General features: G+C 49.0%; 1 protein-coding gene across 1 annotated transcript in view; it reads right to left on the reverse strand.

Annotated features, from left to right (window-relative positions):
* GRM7 (glutamate metabotropic receptor 7) overlaps positions 1-18,340 on the reverse strand; it is a 260,616-nt gene extending 242,276 nt beyond the window's left edge. Inside the window, exon 1 of the mRNA XM_086618784.1 lies at positions 17,774-18,340. Coding sequence (XP_086474910.1) covers positions 17,774-18,283 — 510 coding nt within the window. The 5' untranslated portion in view covers positions 18,284-18,340. The remainder of the gene's footprint in view (positions 1-17,773) is intronic.
* Positions 18,341-26,789: the final 8,449 nt, after the last annotated feature.

A 26,789-nucleotide genomic window follows, 5' to 3' on the forward strand; every position in this document is an offset into this window, starting at 1 on the left:
AGCCAGGAGTCATCTCTCTCGGTCCCCACGCTGCAGATGACTTAGCCATGCTGGTAACTACCTTCTTCTCTTGCCATCTAAATATACCTTTTGTTGGATCATGACAGCTACTCGCCATCTCGTTGCTTTTTAGAATAAGTCTATAATCATGTATCTATAATGAACTTTTAACAATATTAATTAAGAGCAGATAAACTGTCGCGTAAGAAACAGTAACACGCATTAATTAAGGTTAGTCCTGCTCTTACTCAATTCAAATCTCCATCTTCCAGGCTTTCTCATCAATACCTTATCATCATCATGCCAGAGAGGAATTAATGCACCGAGAGGATGTCAACTATTTGAAGAGGATCAAGCACTTGGGATGCCAAAATAACCAGCCAAAGTGCTGGATTAGTGAACTAAACACAGGAGAGAGAGTTGAAGAGTGGAAAACCACCAACCTGGTGGGTCCACACGGCCCCACGGTTGAGGTCACTGACGGGTCTCCAGCGCACACGAATTATCTTCACGCGCTCTACTTCATACGCCGCACAAGTACAGTTTCTTACCACGTGAGATTTTAATCAAATTTCAACAGCTTTTTGTACTAGTGAGAGTATTTTTAAATTGGAGACCGTGAGACCTCTTTATTTTTAACATGTCTACCTTCACCTGTCAAAGCGCCGAAATCTACGCAATGAAAATTTAACAGTTGCCCATAAACATGCAATTTTTTCAAGTTTAGGTTCTCTCCTGTACTGGAGAAAGCATCTTGAGCATCTTACAGCATATTTAGAGCTTTGCAACTTCACTGCTGTTGCAATTGTATTTGTATGACTTTTTAATAACCCAAGCTCCTGCAGCCATGAGTTACTGTGAACATCTACACTTCCATTAAAATAATCGTGTTAAAACTTCACAACGTTTTTGAGGCTTGAGCCTTTTGGGCAGGCTTATGTCTGCAAGTTTTTTAAAAAATCTGAAGTTTCAAGCGCTTTTTTCTGACTGGGGAGAGGGCTTTTTTACAAAAAATGGCAGTTCCTAAAATCTGAAGAGTGTGATCACATCTTAAATCAAGCATATGATCACATTCTTCCTTTTACCCAAATAGCTCTATTTGTTGCTTTTTCCAGTGCAGCGCTCCTGTCTCACCAGGCCCTTGTAGACGCTGCTGGTCAGACCCATTACCAGCAAAGCTGTGATTGCTGCTCCCCAGAATAATGTTCTTGTCAACAAGGTGTGAATTTAAAAACTCCTTTGGAGATACATAATGATAAAGTGCAAAGTGGGAGGAAAAAAAATCAACTAACTAACCTGAGAAGTTCATTTTAACACAAAGAAAAAAAATAGTACTAGACTATACTGGCCTCCTCTCAAGATCCATCCCAGCAGTGCCCAGAATCTCCATGGGCTGGTGCTTGTGCTTGGCAGCTCAACCTGCCATCAGTGAGCTGGTCCTAGCAGAGCTCCAGCAACAACCACTCGTGGTTTTGAAGCTGCAAAACCAAGGTTTTACTTCTGACACTTCGGGGATAAGGTTTCTTACACAGAACTTAAAGATATCATTGATTCCCTTTGTAGTGCCAAGAAAAAGACACTAATCCTCATGCAGGCTGGGGCTGAGGCTCTCACAACTCTGTGCTCATCCACACCACCCTGGTTCCTGCCCAAAAGCCACTTTAGGCACAAATATTGGCCAACGCAGAAACCAGATTTCACCACAACTCTTCCCATCTACCACAACGTCAAAGCTGTTGACAACATCAGCACATCCATCTCACCAAACCCAACAAAGGCAATAACACTTAAATGCCAAAGTAACGTGCATCCTTCTCCTGGTCAACTGGGATTCTCAAGCCAAGAAACGGTACGTTGGAAAGTCAGTAATCCTGGCAGCCAGGGATTAATCTGTGTTAAAAGTGGACAGGATTTTCTTTTGCAGGAGAAGACACTTCACTTTCTAGGTCTGTTACTACCAGCAGGGTTTCTCTCTTTTCGAAGCTGTGGAAGAAAATGTTGAGTTGGTTATTTATGGGTAGATTTTGTGTTTATCTCTGCGAGATAACGAGCAACATCCTAAGGTAAGGGTGATCTCAGCAATTCTGCTGACCAATTCACTCCAGCCACAAAGCCAGGGGTTTATGTGCTGTCATTGCAACAATTTGTGTATTTTTAATATTATACTGGCAATTACAAGCCTCAGTCGAGGTCAAAACCTCGCCTTCCGGACACATGTACTTAGGGTGGTCCTCACGGTGAGGGATTTATACACTACACAAAAATTCTGCTGAGCTACACCCCGATTTCTGTGACAGGGTATATTTTGTAGGTCAAAAATAAACAAACAATGTCTTCCAAATATTTTTCTTATATCAGTGATGCCTGAAATTAAGACGAGCAGCACGCCTTTAAAAAAAAAAAAGATGAAGTGCTTCACGGGTTCTGCATCTGCCGATGGATTCAGGTTTAACAGCACACACTGCACGCTGCCAACTGTTAAGGAAAACAGATTCCAACTGTACCACGTTTGCGTAATTTATGTGAGTGCCAGGAGAGAGATGAGGGAGGAAAAAACAAAAATTTTTTTTTTTCTTCCTTTTTTTGCTGTTCTGGCAATGAACTTGCCAAGTTTGAGGGGCTCCAGAGAGCTCCTCCGCGGCCGAGCACAAGGAAGGGACCGACCCTGCTCGCCCGCGGCCAGGGCTGTGGATCTGCCGCGCATCCCTCGGCTGCAGGAAGCAGTGGGGAGACCGGTCTGAGCATCCATGGGGGATTCCATGGGGGGTTACTTGGCCGGTCCCCGGGGCTGTGGGGGGGCTCACTTGGAAAGCTCATGGACTGAGGGCACGGAGCGTGCAGGAGCAGATAACAATCCCATCTCCATCTTTCCTAGGCTCACACCAAAATCTGCTAGACTCGGGAGCCAGGTCATGCAGTACTTTTTGAAATCAGATATTATTTAATCTAGGCCCAACAGATGTCATCTGATGCAAGTTTTGACAAAGGAAAGCGAGCCCAGCAGAGGAGCCGTGTTTTCGTGGTTGGTTCCCCCATCACCCCGGCCCAGCCACCAGCAGCCCCTCGCAGCAGACGAACAAGAAAAAGCTCAAGTCTGAGGGAGCTTTGTCCAAATTAGAAATAAAAATAAATTTGATAGGGGGGACAAATGAGAGCAGTGACTTTGCTCCCACCTGCAGCGAGCTGTCCTCACAGCCCTCCATCCCCGGCACAGCTCAAGGCCCATTAGGACCAATTCCTGACTGTCTGAGTGCTATCTACCTTCAAGCCCATTTTCTCCCTGGTTTCTATTTTTAAAATTGCTGTAGCTTATAAGAGTATTTTGTTCTGTGCAGTGACAGGCTGTCATTTAGCCTGAATATGCTCCTTCTCTGCGGTAAGCATCCCAGGTAATTCACTAAGCACCTAGACACTTTCCTTAAAGGCTCACTATAAGGCAAGATGGAGGTCATCTCTGGAGTGACCCCGTCCTATGTCATCTACTGTCCTGTGTCACCAGGGGAACACCATGGACCAGGAGAAAACGTTCCTGATACGGGAGGGCCAAAGCATCCTTACGTTGCCCACCGGTCAATCAAAATCAATGTAGAATCATAGAATGGTTTGGGTTGGAAGGGACCTCAAAGATGATCTAGTTCCAACCCCCCTGCCATGGGCAGGGACACCCTCCACTACACCAGGTTGCCCAAAGCCTCATCCAGCCTGGCCTTGAACACTGCCAGGGATGGGGCAGCCAGAGCTTCTCTGGGCACCCTGTGCCAGTGCCTCACCACCCTCAGAGGGAAAAATTTCCTCCTTAGATCTAATCGAAATCTCCCCTCTTTCAGTTTCAATCCATTGGATTTAGCCATCCCAAGGCAAACCAAGGAATTGACTCTGCAAACATAGACCGTGGGAAAATTACCACTCAAAGAGCATCGGTGTGGTAAGAGCGGCCACAGAGGGTCTGAGTAATTCATTGTAACTTTAATTTTCACCATCGAAACACTCTCCAAAAGACCAGCAATAAAACAAATGTCTTAATAAGTTTTACAGTAACAACCAATATAATGATTTGGTTTTCAGACATAGGCTGGGATAAAATGAAAATAGGAGGAACTGGAAATGTACTTTATTTCCCCTTACTGGTTTGGACAATCCCCACCCCACCTCTCCAAACCCCAGGGTACCTTCCCACCCCCCCAGTAATGCTGCAACAAACCAGTGCTACAGCCCAGACTCCAGCTCGCCTCGTAGCAACCCACAGAACCACGGAGAAACTTTCAGGATACCAGGTATAATCCAAAGCATAAAGCCGAGAGGGAAAGCAGCTCAGACCTCAGTGCAATTTTATTTCATTAAACAACTGGCAGTTTTAATTTGTCTTCATGGAGCACATCAAACAAACAAAAAAATCTCAGTCAACAAATATGACAAAAAGATTCATGAACAATACAAACATAGTTCAGCTGAGAAAGATCATGTTTTCTCCGAGCTGTGTGTTTAAAATACACCTCATTATTTTTGTTATTTTTAATATGTGCTGTATTTATTACAATTTAAGTGATAAGACTTAATGTGCTCTACAAAAACAGCAGGGAAGACAGAAAGGATGGTTTGCTGGTTTTGCTACCTCAGTGATACCTTTATAATGGCACAAGAGAAAGAAAAAAAAAACCCCTTCATTTCATGAACCCAACAGCATCTTATCTAAAATTCACCCTGGAGATTAGGATCAACTGTCAGGCCAATTTTCCAGCCTGTTTAGGAGGTGAGGGAGGAAGAGCAGCGGGAGGGAAGAGGGAGAAGCACACGCACACTCACTGCTAAAAAATTCAATTCGAAAGTAGCGGAAAAACAAAGCAATTCGTATAAATAAACCATCGCACCGAAATGTGTATGATAATTTGCCACATAGAGGTACCACAAATCAGCCCGTTCGCCCCGGGAAACAGTTCATATTTTTGATAAACCACTTTTTTCCCAGTTTAAGGCACGAGTGATCCATCTGAGGGATCTGCAGCGGCGCCTTCCCCGGGGCTGGGAAAGGTTCGAGCTGGGACCAGTCGCCGCGCGATGACAAGCAGGGAAGAGTCGTCACACTCTTAAACACTAAGTGCAGGGTCAACGCACACGTAGAGGCATCTCAGAAACAAAATGGGGCTTTAAAGAAATGAAGAAAATGGGGCTTTATTCCACACACGTGCGTTCACACGCACGTAGCCGCACATCGCACATTTGAATAAACAATTGTTTTTTCCACTAACGGATGGATTTCTGAGCGCAGCAGCTTTGCTTGTCTCAAGCAGGACACTTTAGAGCAGTTATCAGCCTCGTTCCTCTGTGCTTTTATGCTCAGAGGTATTTATTTTCTTCTGAAACATCAGAAGATTCTTCCTGAGAAAATAAGCGCAGGGTCCGGGGGCTTTTTTAATAGCAATTTGATTCGTTGGCAAAAATACGTTTATCACCGGTGGGAAAAACTGTATTTGTGATTTCTTGCATTTCTTCAGGGATTTAATGCCCTTCACGGTTTACCATATCACAAAAAAAAATTTACCATATCACAAAAAAAAATTACCATATCACAAAAAAGATGGAAAGCTGCCTTCCCCCTCCGCTCCATCACCCTGTGCACCGTCCACCCAGCCTGACCTTGAGGTGTGTCACAGATCCCAGGGTGGCACGGACCTACTTCTGCAGCTGCCCTGGACATCCTCCACACAGCCTGGCGAAGCCAACCACTTCTCCATTTCCACATCCCCAGTTTAACTAACGAAGTGCAAACAAGCTGCAAGTCCCTCAGGGCTGATGCCATCGTGGTCGCTGCAGGCAGATGGAAAATTAATTTTTTTTTGTGTCAACTTCACGAAATCCCGTCCTGCACACAAATCACTTTTCCTAGGACACTAACACTCTACTACAGCAAATGTTTGCAAGCGCTGCAACAGGCACAGAGCTCCCAGTTGGCACTGACGTGCCAGGGAATCAAGACACCAGAATAGCCTTTCCGAATTTTTTAAATCCTTCACTGTAGTACTGGCATACGCCCCTTAAAAAGACAAGTTCCTTTATCTCGTTAATACTCTGAGATTTTCTGTACTGCTGTCAGACAGAAAAACTACAAAACCACAAAAAAGTCATTTAATTAATTTTTATTGTCAATATCATGTCTTGTGCATTGAAGAAAAAAAAAATCTTTAAAAATCACTAAAACATCTCTATTAGTGCTGGATTTTATTTCTATAAAAATAACAACTTCCAGCCAAATTTGAGTCGACAGTTTCCCTTTAACTTTTGATTTATTCCTGCCTTTTTTTTTTATTAAATAGGATTTGGCCTTGATCCTACCTATTAGGACTCCATCTTGATGGGATCAGCATGGGAAGAAACTCCAGGCACTTAGTCTGTTCCCCATAGCGTCAAGGCACCAGCACAATTAAACCCAGTGGTGATGCTGTCCAGGCTCTTATGTGCCATCATTAAATTCAAGACAACAGGAGAATTTATTGGCTTTCAGGCAGCCATCAGGTTAACCTGTTTCTTGTTGTTTCATAACAACATACCTGTTTCCAAAAGGAATATATATAGAGAAATATATATATATTCCTGGGGAATCAACGGAGAATGTAACACAGTGAATACTAAACTGTGTTGTCCTTGAGATACACAGGATATAGGCTGATATGTGGGATTTGATCAAGTTGCCTTTGATATTTTTTTTTTTTTAACATGGAAATTAAGTACTGAGATACATGGGATACAATGTCACAACTCAAGATGAGCATTAGGAATCTACCCAACATCTACAGCCAGTTGAGCTCATTCTGGAAAAAAAAAAAAAAAAAAAGATCTTTGTTTCCCTTTTAAATTAGAGAGTATATGCTTATATCTGTTCTCAGTGTTTGCAGTTATGGTCCATGGAGTCTTGTATCACTGGGATTAAAAGCTGGCAGTCTCTGATGCCATGATTGAAAACAAAAATGTTGATTAAGCTTATCAAGTTGTGTTTATCAAGCAGAAGTACTCAGAAAGCAGCAAACCCACGGCTTTCCCAGGACAGAGAGGCATATTCACAGGGAAAAGGGAATTTGCCATCAAACTTGTGATAAAGAGCTCATCAGTTGTTGCTGCTGGAAATCGGAGCCTGCTGCACTTCTTAAGGCCCAAATCCTCTGTTCTCATTGAAGAAAATTTCCTGCTGTCCTGTTCTTGGTACATTGAACATGCCAAAAGCTGGAGATGATGATCCTGCAAAGATGTGAGTTCCTCCTGTGCTGCCAAGTGCTGCAATACGTTTACAAAGCAATTGCACTGGGTTTGTACTGTATGCAAAAATACCATGCATATAATTATGAGGCTGAATTTAATGACATTGAAACAAACCTCCATTCTGATGAATGCATAATTACTAGTATTAAAATATTTATGAAATAATAAATTTATTAGAAAATCTTCTGCATATTGAGCTTGCAGAATGTTACTCTTCACAAATTCTAAAATGGCAGCAGAGAAATCGAACCTGCCAGGTGCCGAACCTGAGCATTTCCATCTGAGATGATGTAGGCACAAAGGTCTCCTGAGATACTGAACCCTCCATCCCCTCCATCAAAGATACTGAATAGAGCAAATTGGGATTTTTATTATTTTCCTCACTTGGAAAATTTTCAGTTCTTTAAACAAGGCCTATTGTGGAAGCAAGCTGCTCGTGGCGTTTTTGTCTGGTTGGTTTTTAACACAGGTAGTCTGGACTGGAAATGCATCACTGGGACAAGACAGAATTGAAGACAGCCACTGGGACCCATCCAGACTGTTGGAAATTTCAGCTAACACCTTGAGCCTGGGCCAGAGAGAGATGGAGTTCCACGAGCCCCAGCAGAGTGTATGTTAATCTTGCGGATAAATCTCTCCCCTGAAGCATTCAAAACCTCTACTTTTTGTACCTACCTTCCAGCACAGAAGGCAGAGCCAAAGCCTTGCTTTAGGAAAACGTGGATTGCATCCTATGTTTCAGTGAAGCCCCGTAGCCTGCTGTGAAAGTACAGGCAAAACAAAACCAGGAAAATTTCCAGCAAAGAGGATAAAAGCTGACTATCAAGAGGAAAACAAAAATAGCCTTTCATGGAGGTCGCAGAATATTCTTCAGAAAAGCTGATAAAAGAAGTTGGGTGAGGACCTGCCCGGACCAGCCCGGCTGTATGGGTCCCACCTCAGAGCAGGGATTCACCACCAACACGGAGAAGCACCGTGCTGGCAGCAGGAGCCACGTCGACAACCTCCACCCCCAGAGATCAGGAGGGGAGCACCCAAGGGGCCAGAGTGGGACGCCGAGGGGACGGCACCAGGACAAAAGAATCCCTGAAACTGTCCAAGGGAACGAGCCAGATCCCTGCCCAGCCTGCTGCCTTCCCACCGACACCAGTGCTGGAGCATCCAGAGAGAACGCTGGAAAATTGTGCTAAGATAAGTGCGTGTTTCCATCCTCTAAAATCTTTGAATTTATAGTCCTACTTACGTGTGGGCACTCTTCTAAGAAAAGTTAGGTTTAGGGCCTTTGTGTAGGATAGTAATTAACAACTGCCATAGAACTCACACGCAGGGATCTACATCCACTTTTACACCATCATTTCTAGAACTCAGATTTGGGTTATGAACAACAAGGGTGACTTTCCCAGCCAGCCCTGGGAAGCCCCCACAACCACGCCACAATCCCTTTTTCCATTCGTTCCACGGGGCTCGTACCGCCGAATCCCACCATCAGCCTGGGACGTGGGAAATCTCTGCCGAAGGAAGCAGAGACACGGGTTTGTCTCAACCCACCAGAGGAGAACCTGGATCAGAGTCATTTTTCAGGACAACTACAGCTGAAGGTTTTGGCTTTGTCAGCAGTTGTCATACCCGCAAGTGAAAAGCCAAAAACAGTTGTAAAACTGTAAGAGCAAGATCTAAGGGCACATCCACAGCCGGCGGCGGAGCACGGGGACCACACCAAAGCCAGTGCCAGATGATCGGGCTTTTGAACTGGAAGCAGCAACGCAGCTCCAGCATGGCTGTGCCCTTGGGCTCAGGGAAGCAGCCCCAGGGCAGTCACCCACCGTGACACACCGATGGGGCCGTGTCTGCCCAGGGATCCTGTGTCACTGGGCTGGGCTGTGCAGACACCGGACTCAACCTCAGATGCTTCCAGCTGCCCCTCCCAGGGCAACACGCTGCACAGTGACCGGTCCCACCTCCTCCACCCCAACCCTGACTCTCCCTTTGATCCATCAGAGCCCTCTCTAGGCACAGACCAAGGCGGCAGGCACGCAGTCGGTTGCTGGCCACAAAGGAGTGAGCCACCACAGCCCTGGTGTCCATCCTTTCTGCCCATGCCAAGGTCTGGAAAGTCTTCCCAGATGCTGCTGAGAGAAGACCTGAGGCTCCTGCTGGTGGGTAGAGAGGGAGGGCTGGTCCTGCAGAGTATCCTCCTTCCAGCACCCTCTCAACCTCCACCAGCTGCACACCAATCTCTCCAGGCACTTCTCCCTGTTTTGCATCACCGTTCCTGCCCATCCCTTCACTCACTTCCCGGGCAGGAACAGTCAAGCCTGAACACACCCCATTGACTGTACTGCTGAACGCCTTCGAGGTGGCTCTGTGCTGCTAAAACACATCTTTTCTCTATTAATCACACATCCTTGATTCCTCTGAGCCCTAACATCATCATCACGTGAGACACACAGAGCCGAGAAGCCCAACAAGGAGGTGACACGACTCGAGGCACTTCGACAGCAGCCGCAGCCGAGGAGGGCAGAGGTGTGCTCCGTGCTGTCCTCGCCCACCACGGCCCGCTCGCCCCTTCCCAGCCTTATCCCCAAGCAAGACATCAAAAGGCAGGTCACTTGTGTTTACAGCATAAGTATCTAAAACAAAAATAAGATTGTTTTATCTACATGCAAGTGTATATATATTTACATATACACAGAACACCTACATATGCAAACATATCCGTAGACATTAAGCAGAACCACCATCAGAGTGAAACCTTGGAAACTTTAGGCGGCTCCTAACTGTCCCCTCCACCCCCACAGGTCAAGCTACCCCTTTCACAGAAACAGAGCAATTCGCCGTGCCCTCCGTGTGAAAAGATGGTCACCCGTGCCACGCCAGGCAGCGGACGCCCTTCGGAAGGGAAGTTCTCCCACGTCTCCTTCTCTTCCACTTGAATCAGAGGCCAAGGCAGCCCAAGCGCTCCGCGCACGATCCCGACGCACGGAGAAAGGCTGTGCCTGCCAAGCAGCCCTTCGCGGGGGTTGGCACGCTTGCCAAGCTCCTTCGGAAGCGCTTGGGAGCGCAGCCCGGGAATAAGAGGATACATGCTCTGCGACACACTCACGTTCCCACGGCACGCTAACGCCTCTCCCCAACATCCCCGTGACACAGCCGAAGCATCACTTATCACAATAAATCCGAAGGAAGTTGGGCGATACCGCCGGAGTTACAGTTTCTTTGGAAACGCAACACCAGTTGCCCAATTTTGTCAAAGGGAGGCACTTTGCCCCCCCGGAGAAGGAGCAAGATCCCGACGGGGAGATGCCAGCAGCCACCCCGCTGCAGGCGTGCCAGGGTGCCCCGTCCCGCACCCTGCTCTGGGTCCACGTGCGCGCGGCGCCGGCGAAGGGCTTTGCTACAGAACACGGCGCGCGGCAGCCCGGACAGCCCACGGCAGTACCACCACCGTCACATCACTGTCACCCTGGGCCAACAAACCCCGAAGGGTTACGGTCACCTCCGCTGCGCCGGGGCGGCACGATGGCCTGAGTGGGGACACGGGGAAAGTAAAGAGCTTTGAGGCCATTCCCACGTAGATTGCTGTCGGTGGGAGTCTCTCTTCCTCATGTAGTACAGTTGCATGGAAGAATTCTGCTAGCTCTGCGGGTGAGAGAGCTACTCCAAGCCGTGGTGACCACGTATGGGTGACCAGTGGCCTGGGGCAGGGCAGGGCCACCATACTTTAGTGGTCCATAACAGCACCATGTTTTATTCTCAACTAAATTGGCAATGATTCAGAACACCCCTGCTGCCTTCAGCAGAAGGGCTTTATAGGACCCTGTGAATCATTGGTAATGAGGAAGGCTTTAGAAATACTTGTTTTTCTTCAGATTTCTCTCTGCCTGGATACCCTCTCCACCACACTAATGACCTGACTGTATTGGATCCCATGCTCTCCAGACAGCCTTAATTACATGCTTCGTATCTTCCAATATGATGATAAAATTCATCGGAGTCCTATGTCTGGGACAGTCAGCATTGTCACTCATTGAGATTAATTTGAATATCACTATAAATAGAAATAACAACAGCTGATATTACGATGTAGAGTATTGTGTTGGATGGTGTTGATGCCTCCAAGCAAAACCCATTTAATAGAATGAAATACAGAATATAGTACATGTAGTTTTACAGTATTAGTGTTATGAGATTCAAAACCAGATCAATATTTCTTTCATAAAAATTAATGCCTTGAAATGATCCGTCCATTTGTCATTCCAAAGAGGTCACCTTATTTCATTTCAAAGAGTAAATTGGAAACTGCACAGATGTACTTGCTGAATATATGCTTCCACCATACAAGCCAACGCGTTCCAGCAGCCCCCTGCACCAGCCCCAGTCGCCTGCTAATCCTTCGCCCCCATTAGCACCATCATCCCTCTCTGTCTCTCTCCACGGCCGAGCATCCCTCTCCAGGCAGAGCCAGTCTTCTTCCACACGACTCTTTGCAGTCCCTTCCACCCAACGTCTACAGAGAAGCACTTGAATACAGATTAAGAGCTGAGATTATTGTTAATATTGAATTTTGCCTTACGAAGAAAATAAAGTTTACCTCCAAAACACCACGTTCCAGAAAAATACATTCACAGCACCACCAGCCTCCCATGAGCAACCTGACATGGAAACATGTGAATTCTTGAAGCAAGGATTTTCCTTTTACTTTTGATTCATACAGAGGAAATAAGGTTCCACGTCTAGTAACTACAGCCCAATATTTCAACAACACTACAGTAGAACGGCACGGCTCGGCTGGTTGACATGTGTTAGGTGCATCGGTAACAACAAGGACAAATACTTGGAGGCTGATGAAAATGCAAGCTTGCTGAGAAACACAAAAGCCATTTTTTGAAAAGAGGCAAAGAATTGAAGTTCACTGTTTCCTATTTTCAGCTTTTTGTTAAATCCTCTATCTGAGCCTAACTGAAAAATGTCTCGTTTTCCTGAAATATCTTTTAAAAATGAATCATTACTCTGCTTCCTAAAACCAGTATTGTCTTACTAAAAGCTAGAAGAGGAAAATGCAATAAACTGGTAATGAGATCAGAACGTATTAGCATCTGGAGAAAAATAGTGCCAAAGTATGTTAGTTTTCTTCCCAAATACCAGCGATAACCCAAGAGTCCCCCCGTGGCAGTCATTAAATTGGCCATTTACTGCCATCTCATTCGGTCAGGTTCCGCAGGAGGGACTCGACACGGGGCTGACTTTGCACCCAGACCCTCCCCAGACGGGAACCTTTGGGCCCATATCCCATATTCCTGCTGGAAACTTAAACAATCGAGAGGGAGAGCGGGAGGAACAATCAGTTGGCAAACGCTTTTGCTGCAGAGTGAAGGAGCTTGTAGAAACCGATCAGATGAGCAGCACAAAATTAATTAAAACCCAAACACTTAAGAAGCATCTCTTGCAATCATGGGATCACACGTTGTGCAAAGCGATTCCCGAACAGTCCTTATCCTTGTTCCCCGGGAGCACGCTGCAAACCCAGCAGGAACAGGCGCCGACGCCTGCCGAGAGCCAAATTTAATTCCCTCGAGCTGAGACAGAGACACAAGCTCCATCGATACCCGTGGCAGCACCCCGGCCGCTGCGGCTCAGCCGCCACGGCTTGTTGATGCAGGCGGCTCCCACCGCCTTGGCACAGGGGATGCCCTCACCCGGAGAGCCCTGGGAAACGCACACCCTTTTCTAAGCAAAAAAAAAAAATCTCGAGGCTGCACTTTTAAGCTGTATTCCTTTCTGAATAATCACATTTCTAGGGGCTTCATGGTGTCTAGAGCAGAAGGCAGGATTGCAACTTCCATCTTCCTCACTTAGCAGGAAGGTGCCCGCGGAAGGAAATACAGCTCCTGAGGGGCACCAGGGACGTTTCAATGTACCCTTCCAACCTCATCGTACTCCTTTCTCCCACACTGGTTTCTAAAAAGTTCCCTGAAGGGGCTCGGTAACACACCCCCACGGGTCACAGGGACCATCACTGATAAAAGCCAAAAGGTATTTAGACAAATAAGAACGATTGTTGATTGACTACTTAAAATTACATCCACTGAGGGCAGAAACCTGAAGCAGTAATTAGTTCATTATTAAAGCTTGTAATGAGAAGTCTGTTGTTTTAAGGCAGTCCAGAAATTAGTTTTCCAGTATAAAAAGAGAAATCAGTGTGCTGATATTCCCCATATTGCATGGTTCTACTCCCAGAAAATATGAAACAGATGAAACATTTGGCAAATTTTTTCAGCATAGTTATTGAATTTCATGGAGTTAAATTTGTAAGGAAAGCCATGACACTGTGAAGTAACAATATTTTTTTACAATGCAAAACTAGCAGCCTAAAAACATATTGCCTTGAACTCCCTGATGCATTTGGAAACAGCCTTCCAAATCGTTTGTTTTATTTTTAGAACAGATATTTAATTTACAATCGGCATACCATTTATCGGCATGCTCTAATAGAACCGTGTTTTGGAAAAGTCACTGTATTTGACACACTTGAATATTTATGCATTTGCATCTCCACGGTCCACCACACATTAGATCATCCCTTGCAGAAGCCCTGGAGAACAGGAGGTCTCGTCTGCAGAGCCGTGGTCAGACAGGGCTCCCTCGTTCACCCCTGCCAGGGCACGCGCACCCCTGCTTCTGGAGGGGATGACCTTAATTAAGAGAGATGCACAAACAAAGCATCCAGCCAGAGCTGGCCCCAGCTCGACCCCCTCCCAGGGCAGCCATGGCCAAACTGGAGACAGCTCGTCTGCGTTGTCTTCAAAAGCAAAGTCAAACATGCAGCTGTGCTTCAGTGCAGCTCATGGTGGGGTCTAACCTGCTCCTGAGGACGGGACCCCAGTGCGTGCCCGGGTGCTCCTCAACATTGAACTGAAGGAACTCCGGGAAGGTCCTGCTCAAAGTCCATGGCAACGACAGACACTCAACTCGCGTGTGAAGTCCTCCCCCTCCTCTAAACCCTGCGCCTGTGCAGGGCAGTCACATCTCTCCTCAGCTGTAATTTTGGAAGAGAAATCCCCCCGTACTCGGCCTCAGAAGACACGCCGCCCTCGTTGGTGACTCCCGTGCCCACCTCCAACGCACGGACACATCCCGTGTGCCCCGGAGCAAGCCGTGACCCGCTCTGACCACGCACGGCAGAGCCTCCACAGCCCCCCATTGGCACGAGTGGTCAGCCAAGGGCAGAGCCAGGCTCATGGCAGCCCTCTCCACCAGCTGCACACATCCGGGACTCGGCGCCATCCCCGCAGCTCCAGGGGAAATCCCCCTGCCCCGACTAGTCCCATCACCTTTTATCGGAGGAGCAATGCAGGGAATAAGTGGGGAGAGAGAAACAGAGGCAAGAGGAGGGACTTCTCACCATGCAGGAAAAAGCCCAAGTCTAATGTAGCGCCTTCACGTCGTTTTTTACCAAAGAAAAGCTTCTACAGAACTTCCAACAGTAATTACGCGGATGAATGCAAACAGAGGAGCTCAGTACTGTTTTCCCTGCTGGCGCACCTGTCGGCATTGGCTGAAGATGCCCCCAAACCTTCATGCTCTACTGAGAACAGGCAGGTGAGCTGCATGGAGAGACATCAGAACTTCACATGCAGGGAGGAAGATCCACAGCCTAAATCCTACCCGTCCTGGAGAGAAAGGCCCTTAAGCACCAGTAGCCCACGGAGGAAACCCCATTGTGCTCTGTAGGGGTTGTATATCTGTATTTTCTCCCTACAGTAAGGTAGAGCACAAATACTTCTCTTCCAAGATACTGTCAGAGGTGTGTGAACACTAGTGAGTAAGATTTCTTTGCAGAGGCCTCCACAGATGGAAAGAGTTCTCATCTACGAGATGTCAGGGAAAAGCCAGTTTGGGCATGAAAAAAAGTGTTGCAGAGCCATTCGCCTGCCCCTCACCTCTCTGCCACCATCAGCACAACCTCCAGCCACCCAGCAGAGGCAAACTGGCTACAACAGCTCATGCATTTGAGAAAGTATTTAGGTTAACAAGTGTTTTGTTGTCGGGTGGTTGCTTGGGTTTTTTTCCTTTCCCATAAGTTACAGCTTCTCATCCACCCCCACGCAACACTACTCGGTTGCTTATTAGGTCCAGTTCTCCTTATTAGGTCCAGTTCTCCTCCTCTCTCAAAACTGTTCCTTCTTTCTCATTTCTCTCCGGCTGGGACGTGCTCTGAACTGTGTTCTGAAGGAGGAGAGGACAATAGGGAACGGTTTTATTGAGTGAAAAATCTGCCTAAAGAAGGCAGAACCCAGCTGTAAAATACATATTCAGTAAAATCTCTCTCAGAATGTACCAGTTCCTGCTTTCTGGGTTATCTGGTTAAAAACCAATTTTGAACAGATGCTTAGTCACAACACATTAAATGTTTTGATTCATGTAAATATCTCTACATGCAGAAACTGCCCAAACGTCTTCTTTTCTGCAAACTCCATTACGTAACATACCCCCAAAGATTTTTGCAGGTATCGTGGCATTACACAAAAGGCTCAGGGTGCCCGGGATTTCCTTCTGAGCGAGATCTCGGTACGAGGTGCCCAGGATTCGCTCTTGAACGAGATGCAGTATAAAACAGCTGGCCCAGTTCAGTCTCCTGGCTGCTGGAAGTCTACAGCAGACCAGCGTCTGCTGAACCAGGACTTCAGCAGAACTTCGGCACCGCTCGCATCCCTCCAAGCTTCTCGGCTCCAGCTCAAGCAGAACATGAGATCATCTGTTTTGCAGCCCAGGAAGGGGTGTTCATCACGCCAGGAGTCTCGAGCAGGGCTCAGCACCGCGTTCCCAGCGATGCCAAGCTTGCCGGCGGCACAGAAGCGGGGCTGCTGCCTCAGAGGCACCATTTCCACAGGAAGACCCGCACAACTGGTCAGAGATTCAGCACACCGCCGAATCCAGCGGCGGCACAACTCGCATTTTAATTTGCCAAGAGGGGGAGGCGAGCAAGAAAACCAGAAGCAGATCCTTAACGTTCTTTCAGGAAAATGCACCGGAGCGAGTCCAGCGGGGCGGCACAAAGGGCAGCGATGGGAGAAGGCGCATCGCTCCGTTCGTCTGGCGTGTGCCCGCCGTACCTGGCACCGACTGCCAGATGGGAACGAGGAGTAACGGCGACCGCTGACAGCGGAGAGAGGATTTGCTGTGCAAACCTCACAAGTTTCCAGCTGGGAAAAGCGGGGGATCTCTCTCCGCCCGCTGCACAAAAATAAAAATAAACCCCACCACCACCTTCCGCATGCGAAGGCGTAGGAGAGGAAGCGAGAAACTCCGCTGCTCACGATGCATCTGGTGGTGGTTCTGTCACTGTCACTGCACCCGCGATCGCTGCCGAGCAGCACCCGGTGCTCGCTGCCGGGCCCCGGCGGCTTCCCCCAGCGCCCCGGGGGGACACCCCCACCCCCGGGGCCAGCCCCGCCGGCGGCCCCCGGCCCCCCCGCCGCCGCCGGGGAACCAAACCCCGGCTCAGCCCCGGACAGATGCCCTCTCCCGGACTTGGGGAGCCGGCGGAAGGCAGGAGGATGCAGCCGGGAAGAGAGGGACAGGTCTCCGTGCCCCGACAGTCAGCCCCGGCGCCGAGAGGGGCACGATCGCAGCGCGCCCCAGGGGAAGGGGTGTGGGGAGCGGAACGGGCAGGCGCTGCAGCGCATCTCCCCCGCACACGCACACACACACACACACGGTTCTCTAATCCGCCGGCTCTGCTCATCCCTCGGCGCTCGGAGAACCGCCTCTGCCGCGCTCGGCGGCGCGGAGCGGAGCGGCGCTCCCGGGCTGCAGCCGGAGCCCGGCGGCCGCCCCCAGCCCCCGGGACGGCCGCGCTCCCCAGCCCCTCCGTCGCCTCCGGCCAAGCGGGGCTCTGGGCTGGCTCCGCACCCTCCGGCAGGGCAGAAGCAGCCCGGGCTGCAGCCGGCACCGGAAAGCGGTTGAGTGCCTGGACGAGCGCAGCCCCGTCTCGGCCAAGTGCCGCCGGGGAAAGCCTCCCCCCGACCCGCCCCCCCCGACCCCGACCCCTGGGCCGGGGGCGGCTGCGGCGCTGCCAGCACCCTGCCCTCGCACAGCACCGAAATCTCATGCGCGAAGCCCGTCCCGGCCGTGCCCCCGCTGCCTGGAGCCCGCATCTCCGCCGAGCCATATTTCTCTCTAACGCAAACCCATCTCAATCATCGCCTTCCCCCCACTCCCCCCCCCCCCTTTCCCTTCACGGATTGCTTCCTCCAAATGGGGCCATAAATCCAGAACGTGCCATGCACCGTGGAGAAGGGAGACGGGGGAGGACGCTGAAACAGAGAGGGTGGCTGGGAGGGAAACGAGCTGCTCCGAAGGGGAGGCGAACGAAGCACCTGCAGGAGCACGACCGGAGTTCAGAGCGGTGGGCAGCCGCGGACGCCTCCACCGCCCGGCCCCGGCGGGCAGAGCCCCGCGGAGCGGCACGGCACGGCACGGAGCTCCGCGACCCGCCCGGCCCGGCGCCGCGCAGCCCTACCTGGAAGAGCCGGAGGATATTGGCCACCATAATGGACACTGAACTTCCCGACGCCCCGATCACTCCAACTACTTTTTCCGGCTTGACGAAGACGGGCGGCTCCCCGTTGGTGCACCTCACGTCGGAGGTGTCCTTCTGGATGAGAGCCTGGACGAAGGTGAGCGACTGCTCCAGCGCGTAGGTGTCTCGGGAGCAGGTGTCCAGGATGCGAGCGCCCAGCGTGACATTGGGCAGCAGGTCCGGGTCGCTGTTGATCTGGTCCAGGGCGTAGAGCATCGCCTCCAGCCTGTGGATGCCGTTTTCCTTCTTGATGTCCCCGCAGGGCACGCCCGGGGGGCCCTTGGCGTGGACGGGGAAGAGGCCGCCCAGGGTGATGTCCCCCTCCAGCCGGATGGAGTGGGGCGCGTACATCTCCTGCCCCTGGGCCGCCTCCGAGAGCAGGAGCTCCAGCAGGCAGCAGGGCAACTTCAGCAGGGTCAGGAGCCGCAGGAGCCTGCCCAGGCGGACCATGGTGCTGCTGCCGCCGCCGCCGCCCGGGCGATGCCCCGGGCGATGCCCCGCGCTCCCGCCCGCGCTCCCCTGCGCCTTCATGCAGCCCGGAGGGGCCGGGGCGGCGGGGCGGGGGTGGAGGCGGGGGGACGGGGGTGTCGGCCGCTCCCGCCCGCGGCTGCCTCCGCCGCGCTCCGCGGCAGCACGGCACTGGGGAGCCGCGCCGCGCCGCTACCGCTTTAAATGGTGGCCGGTCCTCTCCGCCTCCCGCCCCCTCCGCCGCCCCGCCCGCCGCCGCTGCGCAGGATGCGGCCGCGCCGCCCGAGCCCGGGCCGGGGCTGGAGTCGGGCGGTGGCGCCGGCCCCTCCACCGGCCCCGCCCGGGGGGGTGAGGGGCGGGCGGGGAGGGGGCTACAGGTGACACGGGGGCCGGCCGGACCCCGACGGGGAGGCGGAGAGTGAGGGCAGCCCCGCTTGGCGGGGCCGGATCCGGAGCGCAGGGGATGCGCGGCTGCCCGCGGCTCGGAAGCGCCTGGGAAAGGCGCCTCCGCTCAGCCCCACTGGAGCATCTTCCTCCTCCTCCTCCTCCTCCGGCGGGGAAGCGGAGCGGCGCCCCCCCCCCCCCCGCTAGCGGGGCCCGGCAGCGCCAGCGCGGGCAGCGGAGGGGGCTGGGGGCGGGCGGCGGGGTCCGGCGGGCGCGCACTGCCCGCGCCCCGCGGGGTGCCCCCCGCGTGCGGGAGCACTGGAGCGAGCCTATGGCATCCCAACCGGCAATCCGGATTTTGACATAGAAAAGAGATCCTCCGCCCCGCTAAGGTGGATACCAATGGAGCCAGTGAGGAGGAGGAGGAGTTTGGATGTAACCCCATACTCTCAAAATCGGAGTTGTGCAGCTCATCTCCTGCTATTTTGAGATCTCCAACCCATTTTTGTTCGGCACACCCAGATCTCGAGGATGCTGGAACATCCTGGGTTTGTTCCCTTCATCCCAAAACTGTAATAGCCAAAGAGACACCACCTGTTGCCGTTCCCTCCTGACCAGCAAATCCACGCATGGCCTCTCACATTGCCAATTCAAGAATAACGCAAAATACATCTCTGACACCCAGTTCCCACCAGACCAAGCGCGTTTTTTGGAGACGACCTTTAATTCCCCCTCCACAAACACCAGCTCAAGTATAGCTGCTGTTCATCATTTGGCCCCGGCCACACACTGGACCAGCAGCACTCCATGCATAGTAGTCCAGTCTCCCTTGCTACGACTCTGAAGTGTTACTCACTAGGAGACAGCTGCAGTGATTGCTTAATTTCCAACATCAGTGAAGTCAAAGTAACGTAACTGTTACTGTCGTAACAGCAAAAAAACATCGGTAAAAACTGATGGTTTTTATCTGTTTCGGCCTGGCCACATCTTATCTCACAGCACTGAAACGCTGCAGCGCGACTCGTCTGCCAGGCGCAAGTGGGTGGCTTTGCTGCTCAGGTCTTGACTGAGATGGAGCTGGCGAGGGGTTAGCGACACATCTTAGGCATTTTAGCACCTTAAAATCTCTGTATTGTCAAAATTGTGTCCTTACCATATCTTGCAGCTTTTTTTTCCTTTCCCTCATACTTTGGTTCTCTGTGTCCGCTTGTGTTTGGCAGAAGTTGCCATAACCAAGGTTTCCCGACTGCTGCTATTCGAATCTGAGCACGACCACAGAAGGCATGTGCGTGTTCCTCGGTCAAAGGGGATGTTTGGAGAGCGGCAGCAGAACTGGCCAGACGTAGCAGGTCGGAGGATTTTGCAGTAGGGCCAAGTTATAACAAGCACAAACAACAATAAAAGCAGCTGGAGTTCTCCACTAGAAATCATAATTTTTGGGCTTGAGACCAAAATTTGTTTTTTCCATGGACTGAAAACATCAGAAGAGATTATTTCATTGTAATTTGGGTGTCGTGGTCCGGGTTGTGCCATCACCCAGGCATTGTTTAGCATTTTTGCTCATCACTGGATGAAAGCACAGACATACTTTCCGGACAAACCCACGCGTCTCCACCAGCATCGTCCTGAGAGTGGAAAGTTCAGGTGTGGGACGGGGCATATATGTGCTGGGGGGTCATGGATGCTGGTGCCCTGGCTGCTGCCCCCCCTGCAGCCTCAGGCACAGACACCCGCTCCTCTCCCAGCCTCTCCCAGTGGAGCTGCAGCCCACCCAGCCCCCAGCCCACCCCTCCATGCCCACCCGCGTCTCAGCCCTTTCCATCAGTTCATTTGCTGTGCAGTGTAGGTGTTTTCCTTCTCAGCTATTCCTTGGTAGCATCAGCTCCATCCCCCTTTTACATGCGAACGTGCACAGTTGAAGTGACTCTCCAGTGTTTATTTACCTCTTGCCCACTTCAAGCTCCTCTTTAAGAATCTTAGCTGCATTTATTGCTATTAAAACACCTGACTCTAGTGGTTGTAGAGAAGAGTTTGCAAGCGTGACTCAAGTTTGCCTTAAGTGCTGAAGATTCGGAAAGGATATAAATAAAAATCATCTTTTCTAGTAAACCTGATTGTTTTGCAGGAAGCCACCTCAGGATTTCGAAAGCTTCCTGGTTTGTGTTTTTTTGTTGTGGGGTTTTGTTTTTTCCTTTGGGCAGATCTGCAGTTACATTGAACATGTTTATCCTCTCAAAATTACAGAAAACCCATCTGCTCTCCACTTCATCCTCCTTTTCCTCACAGCCTGGTTTACCTAAAAAATTAGTTGACAAATTCCACACTGGATTCCCTAAGGGAACATTGGAAATGACACAGTTGATCAAGGCAGACCCCGGGTCGATCTGAGCCCAATATCTTGTCTTGGAATAGCAGCAGATGTGTCAGAAGAAAGGGCAGGAGCTCTGCAGTATGAAGATGTCTTTAATCTGTTCCTACCATAAGTCTCATCCTGGTCTCTCATATATAGAAATTGGTTTAAGCCCTTGAGCATGAAGAATTATTCTAATTACATTACAAAAATTGGTATAGTTAATCATTACTCTGGATACTCTTGATATCCATAAAAGTGCCCAGTCCCTCTTCCACTATTGCTAAGTACTTGGCTTCAGTGGCCTCCCGTGGTAATGAGTACCACCGTTTAATTGGACATTGCCTGAAAAAAAAAAACCTGTTTATCAATTTTCAATTTCCTGCTTTTTAAGTTTAACTCTTAAAATAGCCAGTAATCTCCCTTTCGTCGTACCTGATCTCCATGCACTGTGTGCAGCCAGCTACCTACATTCAATCTGGCCCTCTCAGACAAGGAACTAAATATAATAGCCTGTGCATCTGTCACTGCCATATTTTACTTTGAAGAAGCATTTCAGTTTGGTTTGGATTACCAAATACCCGGCGGTGAGACAACGCTGACTAAATACCACTGTGAGTGTATCACACCTGCGCTGCAAAACAGGCCCTGTCCCACTGAGCCTAAAAAAAATCCTCTTCTCCTTCTACAGCCCACCAGAACAGCTACACTGCGTGGGTTCAACAAGCAGTTCCTAAGCAAAAATTAGATTAAGTCCACTCAAACCCAAATTCTCCCGCTCTCACAGCCACCAGTGAGAATTTCGAGTTACAGCACACTATATCACGTTAAAGTTGTAGCCCTAATCTGAAATGACTCTCAGAAAGCAACGTTATTACAGTAAAACAGCATTTTATGTGTTTGGGAATATTAACAGAGGTGTATGGGAATGGTGGGAAAGTCGTTTCAGTGTGATGTTTTGTATTTCAGTTCACAATTAGCCATTCCTGTACCAAATCAAACCCAGCACGAGCCACTCGATGAGTTCCCAGAGACAGCAACCCCTTTCTTTAGATGTCCCGGTCTGACCAGCTCCCACCAGCACAGGCTGTAGACCCAACAAAACAAAACAAAACTTCTTCCCAAAATAAAGAAAAAAAACCCACCCAAAACCAAAGACCCCAACCTGATCTGTTTAGCAGGAGAATTTGTTTAGAAGTAAACAGTGGTTAAACACATCCAAAAGGATATTCGAAAACATTTCCTAAGTTGTCTGTCAAGTAAGATCGTGGATTCAGCCAAATTGCTGCTGGGTAAGCAGAGATTTTACCAGAAAAAAAAATCAGCATCGTAGCTGGCGTCCTTCTGGGAGCCACGCAATTTCCATCGCAGGAGGATCCTACCCGCATCTACTTTCAAAGATGCTGCATAATTAAACATTGCTTTGATGTGGGCAACTGGCAGGGTGAACACGAAATCGTGTTACAGCCGAGCGGTGGAAGCAAAACAAAGAGCAATGGGGTAGCAGGAAGGAGAAATAAGACAGTATTTCAAATTTTGGTAATGTAGCATGATGCTGCCGGGCGCAGTTGGAGGTCGTTTTGAACAACTGTAATGGGCATGGTACGAGCGACTCATTTGTTGGGTGAGATCAGTGTTGGGATAGCAGCCAGAGCTCCTGCTTATCTGGCATTCAGAAAGTAATGACTTTTTGGAGCAGAGGCCAGTGAAAAACTCGGATCCTTAACTCAGTGCTTTGCTGTTGCTGTTTACAAAGAGAAGGTGTCAGTGTGGCTCTGGTTTCCAGGGAGGACAGGGGACAGCAAATTCTCTTCAAGGATGTAGTAGCTTGGAAATCTTTATATAAGATAAAGAATATTTTATAATTATATTTTATTATAAATTATTAAACAATATCATATTAAAATATATTCTAAATGCTAAATTATAGTTTATAATAGATATTAAGTTAGTAAATATAAAATATGTGCTATAGATTGTTCCCAAGTCTATGAAAAAGAGAATGCAGTGGATACTTTGTACTAAACCACGAGGTATCTGGGCCTAATTCTCTGTTGCAGCACACCCCTCCCCAACCACTAGGTTCTCCCACGGAGGCGGGATGTGCCTTGGCACAGGGACAGGAGAGAGCTCCCTGAGCACTTCCTACCCAGGTACAAACCTTTCAGAAGTTATCTGCAATGAAAGCAAGCTCGTTGCTAAAAGAGCAGCTATAACAGAACGTGCAGTGACAGCGACTGCTCTTATTTTCATCATAACTTACACCATGATATGTCATATCCTGCATAGTAGGAGCTCAACATACTTGGAAAGATAATATTTGAAAACACTATTAAAAAAAAAAATAGTCACACTGTAAGTTTTTGCAAGTGCAGAGATGGTGAATGTTGTCATTTTCATCAATATGGGTTATTTAGTTAAAGTACCACCAACTAATGTATAGAACCTGCAGGATAACCAGGGGGAAATGGTTTCAAAAAGTCTGGGGATCTTTATTTGAATGCGTTTCATTTTTCCAACTGTAATCATCTCCATCAGGAAGACAGTTTCGGAAATAACTGAAACTGAGATAGAAACTTTTCTGAATACCAGCACACACTCAGTTTTAAAGCCAAACTTGCTGTATTTTGGAAAATGAAACGATCCCATCTATGCAGCACATATTTGGAAAGAAGAGTCGCAGCACGAGGGCCGGGTACCCCCTGTCCCGCGGCCAGGGAGGGACGGAGGCGGCGGAGGGGAAAGCCTGGCTCCTCCTGAGAACGAGTTTTGGGTCAGGTCTGAGCAATTCCCGCTTTCTAAACAGGAACTCCCGTTAGTTTGGTCACCTCTGCCTTCGCTGCAGGAGGAGACTGGAGGCAATTTCCCACCAGACCGTGTAAAACACACATCCCCCTCGGAGCCCCGTCAATACCTGTCCCCCAGTTTGAAAGCCAGCCAAGCATTCAAGAGGAATGGATCAATCAATTAAGCTGGAGACACTTGAAAACTGTTCCTTTGGGATTACCAATATTTCAAATAGGCAGCCCTATTAGATGGGCACTTCAGCCAAATCATTAAAATCGCTGCAATCCACAGAGAACAATAACTTTTTCTTCTCAAACACTTGTTATTCTCTTGGTTTCTGATTTACTAAGAATATTTTGATTCACTTAATGCTTGGAACGTCTCCTCCTCCTTTAATGCTCAATTAAAAATGAAGGAATTGCACATTCGCGATAATTAAATAAGACGGCTTTCTCGAAATAATAATAGTTTTGTAATGTCAGACAATAAACTCATCCAGCCAGCGCAGGCAGGTCCCCTCCTCCTGGGCTGCCTGGACTTTTCTAAGGGACAAAGTGGCATTAAAGCTGCGGGCTGGGCTGATGGAATCGCTCAGGATGCTCTTGAGAGGCTTCTTCCTCCCAGCCATGAGTGCCCCGTTCCTGTTCTTTACAGCTTGGCCAAATTTTAAGTGAAAATACTTTAAAACCAATTGACAGTTTGGTTGTTTTTTTTTTTTTCCCAAAAGAGTTCAGACAGAAAAAGGCTCATCTATTTCTGAAAAATACCTTGAACTGGTAACATTTGTACCAGTGCCCTCCAGATTTGGTCCCCTTCAGAGGAGACGGACACACAACGGATCCGAGCGCGGCGAACGTGCTCCCAGCCAACGTGCAGACCCCCTTTCAGCCTTCTGTTTGAGAGTTTCCCTGAAAAAGCCCCAACACCTACTTTAAAAGCCCCATTAAGTGTGCAGAACCCACCACGGAGGGTGCCAGGACCCTGGCTGCTTCCTCAGCCCACTCCGCACACGTTATGACGTAGCCTTTAATTAAATAATCCAAATCCACTATGTTTTCCGCCAAGCTCCCACCTCCTTCTGAGTGCAGAATGGGCAGCACTCACTTCATCACCAATTATTCCACCCAGTTATCCCACACCAGTTATCCCACACCTTCAGCGTGTGTCCCCAAGACTCCTGCTGTGGAGCGCTCGCCGCGTGGAGTCAGAACTCATCGCTTTTTCCTGGGTTTTTCTGTCTTCATCATCACTATGGTGTCTGAGAGCTTCAAAACCAGTAATTTATTTTCACGAGGTAAGTGGTATTGTTATCCCAGTTTACAGAAGGGCGACTGGTCAACAGGCTCAGAGCCATTCAGATAAAAATAGCGTTGATTTTAGCGCTGAGTTTGAGGTTGGGTTGGGTGGTTTTGAAGGCTTGCTTTCTATAATCTCATTTTTAAGAGCTGGTGCCTCTCTGCCAGGGTGAAGCCGAAACATTGGGATGGGCAGAGCTGGATCCCACCCTGCTCCCATCCCTGTAAACGAGCCTCCAATATTTTCCCATTGCTGCCCAGAAATTAATTTTTTTTTTTTTTTTTTTTTTTTGTACTAGAGTGCTCGGAACTGTGCGTAGGTTACACAAGGGATGACTTTGCCTGTACAAAATCTGGGTCAGAAAGGTTTTGTCTGTAAACTGCTTCCAGGGGTCGATGAGCCCACCGGACAGTTCACATCAGAATTGAAAACACGGAGCAAGGTGCCGAGATATCAAACACTGGCACTCTTCTTAATTAGTCCTGACAAATTTCGGTAACGAATCATTGAGAATATGAGTTAAGCATAAAATAAAGCAAACAGCAAGAATCTTATGTAATTCTCCCTACTTCGACAGCTGCAGAAATTGAGTTGTGAGATTGTTTTGGAATGTTTTACGCCCGAAATCGGGAGTGCTCTTTGCAAATCAAGTTTTAAATTTCGTTTAAGGTCTCTTCATGGCTGTGCACTTTTTATAAGAGCGCAGCTCTTTTCCTCATCTATTTTATTTATTCCCTTGATGCCTCTCTCCCTTCATTTTGCAGGAAGTCTGGTCTGTGCAAGATTTTATCCCTGAGCACAACAAGAAGCAAACTCAGGCAAATTCCATTGACGATCCGGTCTCCCCAGCTAATGATACCAGATTCTGTTCTGTTGATGTGGGTTTATGGTACAGATTTTTTCTGTTATTCATTTGCTTTGATAGAGTATTAGACAACCATGACTTTCCCCCCTTTTTTGGGTACTTAATCATGACTTTCTTTCATGCCCTATTATACTCCCTTTCAAAGTGGCCCCGTGGGTCACTAGATCCTGGTGTTGCTCCCCAGAGAAGCTGGCAGCCAGGGGGTGCTTTGCCGTGCGGCACGGCCCCAGTCCACCCAGTGGAAGGTTGCTGGGACGCGGAGGGAGCCGGGCCCTTGACGTGGCTCTAGTTCAATCCATGGCACCATCCGGGGCCGTGAGGCTGGTGGGGTGGCTGCTCTGCCCCTGGGGAAGCCGGTGAAGGGTGAAGCCTCTCCAAAGCACTGCCACAGGTGGGAGTGTGGTCGTTGGGGTTTAGATCAGGGTCTACTCGCGGTGGAAAAGCCTTCTTCCCAGTCCTTTCGCCTTCGTCCTCTCCTGTGTCCTATCAATCGTCCGTGACAGCCGTTTGAAAACACTTTTAAACAAAATCAAGATGTACTCCAAGCTGTGCTCGTAACAAATCCTCAAATATTGAGATTTCTGCATCCCAAGTGACAGCCTGGCAGTTTCAGAGTGCTCCCTCATCAAGACTCGCTGTGTTTTCCACAGAAAAAAAATATTTTACAGTGACTGGAAACGTCTCCATCACCTGTGAGCTGCTCTGATAATACATTTTGTTTGTGATGCTTTGCTATTGCAATTACTGAGATAAGATTTTTTCAAACCTCATTTAGGGTTTTGGAAAATGCAGGTGGCTAGATTTCC

The sequence above is a fragment of the Tauraco erythrolophus genome, chromosome 12 (genome assembly GCF_009769465.1).
Source record: "Tauraco erythrolophus isolate bTauEry1 chromosome 12, bTauEry1.pri, whole genome shotgun sequence".
NCBI classification, from domain to species: Eukaryota; Metazoa; Chordata; class Aves; order Musophagiformes; family Musophagidae; genus Tauraco; species Tauraco erythrolophus.